The sequence below is a fragment of the Notolepis coatsorum genome (assembly GCF_963971535.1).
Source record: "Notolepis coatsorum genome assembly, chromosome: 20".
Classification (NCBI taxonomy): Eukaryota; Metazoa; Chordata; class Actinopteri; order Aulopiformes; family Paralepididae; genus Notolepis; species Notolepis coatsorum.
Genome location: NC_140184.1, coordinates 48,003,494 through 48,015,856, shown reverse-complemented (window position 1 = coordinate 48,015,856; position 12,363 = coordinate 48,003,494). Strand labels below are relative to the sequence as shown.

Here is a 12,363-nt window from a genome sequence, read left to right as displayed (position 1 = left end):
GCATGAGCAGTGAACTCCAAGACCACGTGACTGAACTCAAACTAGAAAGAAACAGACTAAGAAATGACTTAAACTCCATGATCAAAACTGCTAAAAAAAATGTCATCAATGACAAAACCGAGGAAAACAAAAATAAACCATGTGAACTTTGGAAATTACTCAACAATCAACTAGGCTGCAGTAAAAAACTTAAAACCAGGTTCTCAAACATAAACATAAAGACGGACAACACGCTCATCACAGACAAGCTGGATGTAGCCAATTAGTTAAACACTTTCTTCACAAACATAGCCACAACACTGGTAAACAAACTACCCTCCCACTCAGGGCAGTATGGGGTAGAACACATAGTAGCATACTACAAGAACCTAGGCGTCCACAAAGACGACTTCAAACTGGAAATGGTAACTACAGATGAGGTACTGAAAAAACTGAGCGCCCTCCAACCAAACAAGGCCACTGGCCATGACAACATCCCCTCCAAATTCCTCAGAGACTCAGCAGCAGCCATCACCCCAGTCATAACACACATAATAAACCTCTCCATAAAACAGGGACACGTCCCCAAGGACTTCAAAATTGCGAGAGTAACACCCCTGCACAAAAAGGGCAGCAAATTAGACCCGGGCAACTACCGCCCTGTTTCTATCCTTACATCCATCTCGAAAGTCATGGAAAAAATAGTATACGAACTGATCGAAAAGTACCTTGCGGAAAAAAATCTAATCTACGAATTCCAATCTGGCTTCAGAACATCCCACTCCACTGACACATGCCTTCTCTACTTGAACGACCACATCAAACAAGAGGTGGACGCGGGCAAATACTGCGGCATGGTCATGCTGGACCTACAAAAGGCCTTCGACACTGTCAATCACACCATTCTGATTGACAAGCTAAAAGCAATTGGTTTTGATAGTTTATCAGTGAGCTGGATACAATCCTACCTGGAGGGGAGGGAACAGATGGTGTAGGTAAACGGTACCCTATCCCCCCCCTCACAGTGAGCTGCGGTGTTCCACAAGGAATCATACTAGGACCGCTACTATTCCTAATTTATGCAAATGACATGTCGTCAGCTTGTGACTGCAACTTGTTCCTGTTTGCGGACGACTCAGCCCTGCTGGTCTCTGACAAGAACAAGTTACAGGTTGAAAAAGCCCTCAGCTCGGAACTAGGCAAAATCTGCATATGGCTCGCCGACGACAAACTATCATTACACATGGGCAAAACAGAGTCCATTCTCTTCGGTTCAAATAACAGACTCAGCAAGACCGACGGCTTCTCGGTTACAGTGGGTGACAATATTGTCACAAGGAAAGATGAAATTACCTACCTGGGTTCCATCCTAGAGGCTAATCTTTCCTGTGACAAAATGGCATCCAATGTAATAAAAAAAGTCAACCAACGAACTCGATTCTTGTACCGGATCTCCTCTCTGGTAAACAAGAATACCCTGAAGACTCTAGCAGGAGCACTCATTCAAGGGTACTACGACTATGCTTGCACCTCATGGTACCAAAGCACCTCAAAGGCACTAAAAAACAAGCTAGTCAGACTACTGCTTGACCTGACTCCTAGAACCCACCTCACCCCTGCCCACTTTGACAACCTAGGATGGCTTAGAGTAGACGACAGAGTACAGCAACTTGCAATGGGCCTGGTCTACAAGATACACTACGCGACCAAGGTACCCATGTACATGTCAAAATACTTCCCAAAGGTCAGTGAATACCACGATCACAACACCAGAGGGAGCTCCACAAATCATGTTAAACCCAGATTCGGCTCAAACAAGGGACTAAACACGTTTCGTAATTATGCCACATCAATGTGGAACGCCCTACCCAAAGCTGTAAAGGAATGTGAATCACTACCCACTTTCAAAAACACTCTCAAAAAACACCTACGTGAGACAGCAATTCGAAACTGGCCCCTACAAATGTCCTAACCTAGTTGTACAGTAAATGACCAAGTAAGGCTTTGTCAGTATTCCAATGTACAGTGTAAAATGTGTGTGTCCCCCCTAGTCAGTCAGAAGATCCTTAAGAACTTCTACTCATGTACAATAGAGAGCATCCTGACTGGCAACATCACCTCCTGGTTTGGGAATAACACTGCACAAGACCGAAGCAGACTACAAAGAGTGACACGTTCAGCCGAACGCACAATCAGAGGGGGGCTCCCCACCCTCCAGAACATTTACAACAAGCGGTGCAGGGGGAAGGCTAAGAGAATTATTAAGGACTCGAGCCACCCGAACAACTGCCTCTTTGAACTGCTGCGGTCAGGCAAGCGATACCGGAGTCTCAAGGCGAGCACAGAAAGACTCAGAAGAAGCTTCTATCCCCAGGCCATCAGGCTGCTTAACGAACAATGAACACTACACAACAACAACCATCAAACGCACATAGCACACACATCCACACGCACACACTAACTTTAAACAAACACACTGTAGCACCCACTCCCCACACTTTATAGCACACACTCACTTTAAACAAACACACTGTAGCACCCACTCCCCACACTTTATATTTATTGATGAAGGATTGCACTACAACTCGTACACCTTACTGTAAATTGTACCTAAATTGTACCTCATCCCATTTCTGCATTTCTGCTTTGCACTATATAATATTGTACATTAGTACACTGCATAGTATTGTATATTATATGGTAACTCAGTTACGTCTATTCTGCATCGAACATTGTACATATGTCTATACTGAACACTGTGACCTCATTTTCTACTTCTAATTTACATGCTATACTATGTTATTTGATACTATCTTGTCTAGCACAGTCTCTGGAGCGTAACAGTAAGAAGCATTTTGTATGAAAGTATTCTGTACTTCTGTATGACAACTATTAAAGAAACTAGAAACTACCCAACCCCCCCCCCCCACCTCCAATGTACAGCCCCCACCCACCCACCCAACCCCACCCCACCCACCCAACCTCCTCCAATGTACAGTTTCTACGTCAAATGTATATACACTCTTTTTCTGGACACTTTTGTATCACAAACAATACTGTATTTGCAAATCTGATATGTCATAAATGTATAGATGTAGCAGTACTGTCTATCTGTATGTCATGTATGTCATATATGTTATGATGAATTGAAAATGGGGGACCCTGATGTAAACAAGACAAAAGTCTTTCTCTGGTCTGCATCTCCTTAACAATTGTATGTATTGAGCTGTACTGTACTGTACCCATTCGGCAATCTGTTAATAAACTTTTCAATCAATCAATCAATCAATCAATACTTTTTCATTCACATATTCATACTAAAATACGGTCTAAAGTATAAGTATGTTTTTATCGTTTTCTGCAGCTTTCTCCAGAACTTGATTTATAGCCCCAAATGCATTATATTGATGATCAAATACAGTTTGGTAGCGATCGGTGACAGATAAAAAATTTCAACTGGAGGTACTTCTAGAAGTTACTACGTATCATCTGATGTTGACCGGATGGGCGGGGGGTCGTTTATAATTCCGTGGGCAACGTTATATCATTCATCTAGTGTGGGTCATATGATCATCAGAGCAGTTTATATGGAACACGTTAGAAAATAACGCTGAAACTCACCGTGGCTTCCTCGCGCCGTTGGGGGATGAGCGTGGAACAGAATTTTTTCTATTATGGGATGGAGAAATACCGGATCCATTTCCAGGTTGTATAATAGTATATACGTCCAAATCATGTTGTTTATTGAGTTAGGGCGAGCGATCTATTATCCAGTGTGTCAAGATGGAGTCCCGGGAGCTATAGCGAGTGGTCGGACCGAATTTGGATGAGCACCAGTTTCCTGTTTCCGGTTTGCTGTTTGGGCGATCTGCCGATCGGCCACCAGATGGCGCTCTTGAACCGTTAGAGGGTTGAGTGGAGCTCAGCAGTATATCTCAGGTCCCCCCGGAGGAGAAATATGATTTCGATCACAGATTTTTGAAATATTGATATCAAAGACGTGTTACGACGTCTTCGGCAGAATGAGCATGGCGGGCAATGACGAGTTTCGGCGTTTCCGGCGATTAAAGTGTCAACTGGCCCTGTATATATTTTAAGGAACATGTGTCTTTATCCTGTGTGATCAGGGTTGGTTCTGTAAGTCAGTTATGTAACTGGTTCCGAGTTCAGTATACAACCGGTTTCGATAAACTGTGAGTCAAACAAATCCTCAAATGTAATCTCTCCCCCTCTCGTCTTCAACTACCCCTCAACCCCATTCTTTCAATATTCAGTTATTTATGAAATAATATTGAAAGAATATACACCCCAACCCTTGGTGTGATATGTGATTCAAAGGTATGTCCCCTGACTGAGTTTGCTTGTGGCTTGTTCAGGGGCCTGGCACCTGGGAGGAATGGTATTGTTGACAGCGGACAACAGGGACAACAGTGGTTACTTGCTTACTAGTAGACATTCTTAGAAATAAGTGAAACAGCTGAAATATTCCTTTTAAGGCTAGCAGCAATGTTGACTCTGTCAGCGCAAACACACTAGTCGCGCGCGAAGGCAGGCGGCGGGTGGGCAACCAGCGCTTCACTTTCGCTCCCATGTTAACAGACGTAGCTGTGCCCATCACTACGCGGGGTGGAAGTGATCATTTTCGCTTTGGTTGGATTCAGAGGCGTGCGCCACACACATTTTCACAGAAATACACTCAATATCTGCATTATTACCACACATATAGATGTTGTTCAACCAACTGTGTCTGTATCTTTCCCAATACTAATAAACCATATTACTATACTTTTTCAGGAGTACAGTCACACTGATCATCATTCTAAAATGAATTCTAACATTCAAATTAATTATATAATAACTGGTTATACATGCAAAATGGACAATAGAACACTGGAACTGGAAATCTAAAAAAAATCTTCAAACGGGCGGGATGATAGCTGTACGGTCTGTCTCAGTTGTCTAGTCGTTGTTGTGTTGGGTTGTTGTCCTGGGATGTATTTTTGTGTATTGTTGTTATTGTTGTATTGTGATGGGTTTTGTTTCATGTTGAAAAAAAAAAGATTTGATCAAAAAAATTGAAATCTTCAAACGGGGACTGACTTCGCAATAGACTAGGCATTTACAGCTGTTCCAATGTAAATGTGCCTTCCTCCGTGCACTTTTGCCCGCTCTGAAGTCGGACTCGGTGTGCCCGGCCACGCGCGCTGTTCTCGCACAGAACCCGCGAGTGTCTGTGTGGCGGCTGGTGTGTCTGCGCTGTGTGACTCATCACACTGACTTGTGGGTCATGTATTACCGCTCACCGTCTTCCAGCATCGCCACGGTGACGGGCAAGGAGGGTCGGCTGGCTCCCATGGGAGAATATGCCACCACGTAGAAGGTGTAGGCTGTGTGGGGAAACAGCTCTGTCACATGGTACTCTGTGGTGTCGTTGTCACTGGCAAACTGGTACTCCGTGTTGTCAGAACCTGAGGGAGGAGGGGGTACATGATCTTAGTCTATAGTCCATATATCTATACACATACAGTACAGTCGATATGTTTGGACACATATATGAAGCACTGCCTCACACACACACACACACACACACACACACACACACACACACACACACACACACACACACACACACACACACACACACACACACACACACACACACACACACACACACACACACACACACACACACACACACACACACACACACACACACACACACACACACACACACACACACACACACACACACACTGTGCTGTTGTGTTGATATTAATATCATTTCTAATGGGAGTGCTGTTCTGTTATCTGCCACCAGGAGTCGCAAAGTTTCTGCCATTGTGGTGTGTTGGCAGGCTGGCTATATGTCAATCCCATTGTACTGTAAATATCTATCCATTAACCCTCCAGTCACCCTTCAAAAAACCCACTACCTGTCTCCCTAGTGACCGAAACTGCGATCTCAGTAAAACATATCTTTTTCATGTATTGTTCCAATTATTTTTCATGAATATCATTATTAACTTCAGTCCTCACCATACATATAGAATATTTATTAATTTTCAGGATTTTAATTAGGGTTAGGGTTAGGGGGTTAGGGTTACCCTAACCCTAACCTGTCCAGTTCTGCGACTAGGGTGAAAGGTGTGACACTTCAAAACAAATATTAAGAGATATCTTGCAAACATGTCAGGTATGTAACTGTTATCTGTGTATTTTATCTTTTTGTTTGTTTGACTGGAATGTTAGATTTTATGATGTGAATTTGTATATATTTTTTTGATCCACTTTTTCTCCCCATTTTTCTATTTTTCTCCCATCCCAATTTCGTATTATCCAATTCTTCCCTCCCGTTTTGAACGTTGCTAGACCTCCCACTGGTCGGTTGTAGTGAGGACAGAAGCCTTGCATCACGTGTCCCCTCCGTTACACTAGGAGGCAGCCTGTCGCATCTTTTCACCCAGCAGCTCGAACTCTGTGGCGAGGAGTAACGCGTGGGAGGCTCACGCTGCCCCCGATACTTCCTGCTTCCGCCGCACCGGCGTCACCAAACCGACCTGTAGGAGTCGCTGTCCACAATGTCCAATCCCCACCCACCGGCTTTCCCACCCTCTAACACTTGCCGGTGTTAGTATGAACGACCGGCCAGCTGGTAGCAACGCCGAGAGCTGGGCTCGAACCCAGCGTATCCTACCTTAGTGGCGAGCGCCTTGCCCACTGCGCCAATCAGCCGCCCTTGAATTTGTATATTTCTATAAATTTTTTATTTGTGTTTTTTTTTGTTTTTTATTCGTATTTTTTCTTGTACATTTGTATTGTATTTGTTTTGTCCAGGACCCCAGGAAGACTAGAGGCTCTTTCATGTGTCTCTAATGGGGATCCTTTAATAAACATAAACATAAACGTGTTGTTCACACGCTTAATAGTGATTGTTTTTCAAAAACAAACATGGATTATTGTAATGTGAGTCCAAGATGTGATACTGAGCAACTTTTTTGGCATATACATAAAATCTAGCCAACGCTATTCACAAACACACGTAAAAAAAAAGAAAAAAAGGCTTTTTGACCAGAACTGTGACAAGGGTGACTGGAGGGTTAAAAACATGTATCATCTCTATCATCTCTTAGTTGCATCAATATTGTGCTGTCACAACGGTCTCATATTTGTAGGTTAACTCTAATCTTGTTATATGCCAGGAAATGCTTAGTTGTAAGTTGATCAATCTAGTGTGATCTTTGCAGGAAAAACGCTTAGCTTTTTTCAACAGATCTCAGTTAGAACAAGAATGTATCGTTGTGTTTATGTGAACTATTCTACAAACATTCATCCCAGCAAAGTATGGTTTCTACCTGTGGTGCGTTGGCAATGCACAGAGTAGCCAATGATCTGGTCTGAGTTGTACTCAGGTTTCTCCCAAGTCAGCAGGGCGGTGGTGCTGGAGTGAGGCGTGGCGGACAGGTGGCGCGGGGGGCTGGGAAGACCTTCCCTCACGATGACCGTCAGCTTGGCGGTGGCGCAGGCCGTGCCCAGTTCGTTGTCCGCGATGCACTGGTAGTAGCCGGTGTCCTCCAGGGCCAGCTGGTTGATAAGCAGCACCCCGGGGCTTTGGGTCTTCACCCGTCTCAAGGACCTGATGGGCTGGCCGTTCTTCAGCCAGTGCAGGACCGGCGGAGGCTCCCCGGAGCTGTTGCACACAAACCTGGCCGTGTTCCCCCGCGAGAGGGACGCCGTCTCTGGGGCCTGGAGGATCACCGGTGGGGCTGGTCAGAGGGTCAGAGGAGGAGAGGAGCTCTGGCTTATAGGGACATTGTTTATACCATACAATGTCCATCTGGAATTTACATTTACATTTAACATTTAGTCATTTAGCTGACACTTTTATCTAAAGTGACTTATAAGTTGTGTACAACAAGTCAGCAGCAGGTGGCTAAGGGTAAGTGGTATTGTTCGTCAAACAGTGTCGAACTTGAGTGTTAAATGGTAAATAGGCATTTACTGTATAGCGATTTTAATCCAAAACGCTTTACAATTTTGTTCCTCACATTCACCCATTCACTCAAACATTCACACACCGATGGCGGAGGCAACCATTCAAGGTGCCAACCTGCTTATCGGGAGCAATTAGGGGTTAAGTGTCTTGCTCAAGCACACTTTGACACGCTGCCCGGGAGGAGCGGGAATCGAACCGGGAACCTTCCGACTACCAGACAACTGATCTACCTCCTGAGCCCCTGTGTTACACTCTAGTGGTGCATATGTAACGGAGGTACCGCAGTATATCCACATTCACGATGGTACAAGTAGTTCAGTGGCTGTGGATGGTAAGCGGTACTGCAAGTAAACTCACTCCCCAGATGCATCCAGACCCGGAAGCAAGAAGTGAATTCAACTCTCGGTATAGTGGTCTGTGATGCCGCCCGCGACGCGGGAGACCGGGGATCAACTCCCACTCAGGGCGATCCCTTAACAGGGGTCGAATCGAAATTCACAACGCAGTAAGATCACACCGGCTACACGTGGTGCCGCTAGACCCGGATGCCCTGGGTGGAGTGAGTTTAGGGGGGTGAGTCTAACGGAGGTACCGCAGTATATCCACAGTCACGATGGTACAAGTAGTTCAGTGGCTGTGGATGGTAAGCGGTACTGCAAGTAAACTCACTCCCCAGAGGCATCCAGACCCGGAAGCAAGAAGTGAATTCACTTCTTGCTTAGTGGTCTGTGATGCCGCCCGCGACACGGGCGTCCGGGGTTCAACTCCCACTCAGGGCGATCCCTTAACAGGGGTCGAATCGACAAAACACAACGCAGACAAGATCACACCGGCTACGCATAGTAGTATATAGATATATTAGCATAGAAGACAGTAGTATAGGAAAAGTAGCATAGTAGATAGTAGATAGTAGTATAGACATAATACCACAGTAAGTCATTTATTTTTCTTGATTGAAGTGTGTTTTTAGTCAACGGTGGGAAATTGGGTGTGTTTCAGCTGCCCTGACTGTGGTGGGAAGTTCATTCCACCATCATGGAGTGTGGACAGAGAATAGCCTGCTTTGCTTTGATGACCCTCAGGAGCTCGAATAGGACTGGATCTCAGGTGGTCAGAAGATGCAGAGCGTAGGGGTCTTGAGGGTGTGTAGATAAGACCATTGACCAGAGGTAGGAGGGAGCGGCTCCCTTCGCTGCACAGTATGCCACGTCAAGAACCTTGAAGTGGATTCGTGTGGCAATGGGAAGCCAGTGCAGCTATCTGAGAAGTGGGGTGACGTGGGCTGTATCCCAGAGATAGTGTTATTGTTAAGACCCCCATCTCTATAACAAGTAATGAATCCTACCAGAACCTCCTTTGCCTTACCCTGTTTCCCCTCAGCCTTCCTACTGTCTAAATGTGGAACAATGTTAAAGGGATCACCTGCTTTCTGTACAAATCTTAACCTTGTATCTTAAAATCTATATTGTTCTTGTTTTTCCTATCCATGGGTACCGAAGACGTCACTTCCGAAATGCCTGCGGCCATATTTGTGTCCTTTTATTTTTTTGCATCCATCCCCATACACCGGAGATAGCCTGAAGGCTTTCAAGAGTATGGGTGCCTATCGGACGCCGTTGCAGGATGGGTGAACGACACCAAGATATGGCATCTGGAGACAAAACATATATGTCATCACAGGACGTGTAAGTAATTCAACAGCCATTATCAACGTGTTATTTTGGTGGTGTTAAGTCTAGAGTGCTAATTTTAGCTAGCGAGTTGTTACAAGTAACGTTACAGGTGCGACTTTTCAGACTGTGATGGCCATAACGTTATCATGCCTTACTAATCTTTAAAACAATAACGTTAGACTAACGTTACCACACAAGTTCAAATATTATATCGTTATGTATTTGAACAATTTTGTTAACAGTTGCAGTTTTAGGCAGTTTAATATTTTCTTCTGTTTTCTTTTTAGCCTTTCGCTAAAGTTCTCTAGGCTATGTTTATTTTTTACTGGCAGGTCTAAGTTAATTAAACACTATTTATTTGTTTAAAAAAGTTATTGCTTTTCTTTTTTTTTATGATATTTTTATTGATTTTCACCATGGTCCATACAAACAATATCTTGACTTCGCCTTAATTTATCTCAGCCGTCTGCAGTACAAATTGCATCAATTGTTAATAATTCTTACTTAACTTAAAAGTTGCGGTGCAGAAGTACCAGTACATACATGAGGACCCATACAGTCAATAACATCCTATACTTTTTTTTCTTTTTCTAGACAAACAAAAACAATAACAAAAAATAACAGATAACAAAATAATATGTTATGGTACATCTCCAATACATCTGCATCTACCATAAAGCAAACAAATAACAAAATAATATGTTGGAGTGCATCTTCCTGATACTCTACTCCCTTTACACAAGGTTAACTTCACAATTATCCCGAATGGTCATTTCTGTATACCTTAACACATCCACCGCCGGAAACAGCTTACGACGTGTTTCAAGTTCATGCGAATTCTGCCATTCCACGGTGTACGACATTATTGAGATCATATTTCATTTTTTCACCATGTTATTCATAATTCCCTCACGGAGCCTGGTCTGATGCAGTGGGAGCCTGCACAACTCTGCAACGCTTCAATACTGCCGCCTGGTGGATGATCGGCGAGTTGCAACCGGAAGTGGATATCTGGAGATCTCCGGTGCATCTGGCAAATGCATCCGGCACTCGCATATTGTTGCGGGACTGTAGACACACGTCCGTGTGTGGCGATCGCTGCCATAACGCAATAATCGATACGAATTGGGGCGTTTATTATGATTATACAAACCGGAAATGGATTTAGGAGATCGCCATCAAATAAGTTGGATCTTTTTCCTCCAGTCTCATCGGCGAACGGTAAGAGGACGCTGACGTTACTTTCAGCCTGTTTGTTTATTATTATCAATGCAAACTGCTCTGATCAATATATCACCCATACTACATAAAGCATTTACTGACGGTCACGGAATTATAAATGACCCCCCCCCCCCCCGTTCATCCGCGCATGAAAAGTCATAACGTTTAGGATCATGTACAGTTGACATTTTTAATATAGCGTGTATCGCCAACAAACGGCAGTTGATAATCTATATATGCGTTTAGGCCTATAGCTCACGTCCTAGGAATTACTGCAGAAAACGATAAAAACCTATTTATATTCTAGACGGTATTTTCGTATGAATATATGAATGAAAATGTATAACGTTCCTACATCCTGAACGATAGATAATCGATGTTGAATGGGCCATAGTAATGTCAATTTAGCAATACAATTTAAAAAGTTATAGCCCTGCAAAGAAGGTAAACATCTCCATAGGCTTAGACTGGTGGCAGTGATCATACATTGATAGATAGAAGCGTGGCAGGGAATGTGTTAAACAAATGAAGATCGTAGCGGTGGAATACTTTTTCAAAAATGTTATGGACCTCCCTCCAGAAAGGCATCAGCAAGGGACAAGACCAGAATATGTGGTAATGATTTGCCTCTGAGAGGCCACACTGTCTCCAGCAGTTGGAAGATTTGGTATGGTGACTCCCTTGAGCTGGAGTACTAAAGAACCTAATCAGGGATTTCCAACAAAATTATCTCCATACTGGTGAACTTGATGGTTTCCATTGTATTTCACATAAATCCTCCCATTCCTCTTAATTTTTTTTTATTTTTTTTATTTATCTTTTCCCCCCTCCTTTTTCCTCCGATTTTCTCCCATCCCAATGTTAGTCGTTATGCCAATTCCCAATCCCCTTCCTGGTCGCTGCGCACTTACCCCCCACAGTCGGTCTGGGAGAGTGGAGGCTATCACGTGCTTCCTCCGACACACGTCTAGCCAATCAACCGCTTCTTTTCACCTGGCAGCGCGGACTCTCACTGAGAGCGTGTAACGTGTGGAAGGATCACACTACCGCCCTTAGATCCTATCCGCGCTTAGCAGGCGCCCCGACCGAACTGTAGGAGTCGCTGTTTACAACGACCCGGACCCACCCCGCCAGCTTCTCCCACCCTCTAATACTGCCAATTGTATTAGTGTGAACGGCCAGCCAAGCTGGTGACAACCCCGGAGCTGTGAGCTGGATTCGAACAGGCGAATCCAGCGTCTCCGGGGTTGGTGACGAACGCAATCTCCGCTACACCACCTGACCGCCCCCTCCCATTCCTCTTCTGTTATATTTAGGTTTCCCTCCCTTTCCCATTTCTGTTTTACATACAATGAATTACCTTTCGTCTGTTGTAATCCCTTATAGAGTCTTGAGATGTTTTTTTGGTTTGAGTTCGAGACATAAGCCTCTCTGAAGACTTTTAATAAAATATTTTCAAAAAGTGTTTGTTTACTTTGCTTCAGTAGTTGCTCGATA

At 44.1% G+C, this 12,363-nt stretch overlaps 1 protein-coding gene across 1 annotated transcript in view; it reads right to left on the bottom strand.

The window, feature by feature from the left end:
• The window catches only part of igdcc4 (immunoglobulin superfamily, DCC subclass, member 4), a gene marked incomplete at its 3' end in the record, with an annotated part of 355,876 nt that overhangs the window by 130,791 nt on the left and 212,722 nt on the right, over positions 1 to 12,363 (bottom strand). The window contains exons 7-8 of the mRNA XM_084337406.1: positions 7,332 to 7,742; positions 5,283 to 5,447 (exon numbers count right to left, since the gene is read on the bottom strand). Of these exons, the coding sequence (XP_084193532.1) occupies positions 5,283 to 5,447; positions 7,332 to 7,742 (576 nt within the window). The remainder of the gene's footprint in view (positions 1 to 5,282; positions 5,448 to 7,331; positions 7,743 to 12,363) is intronic.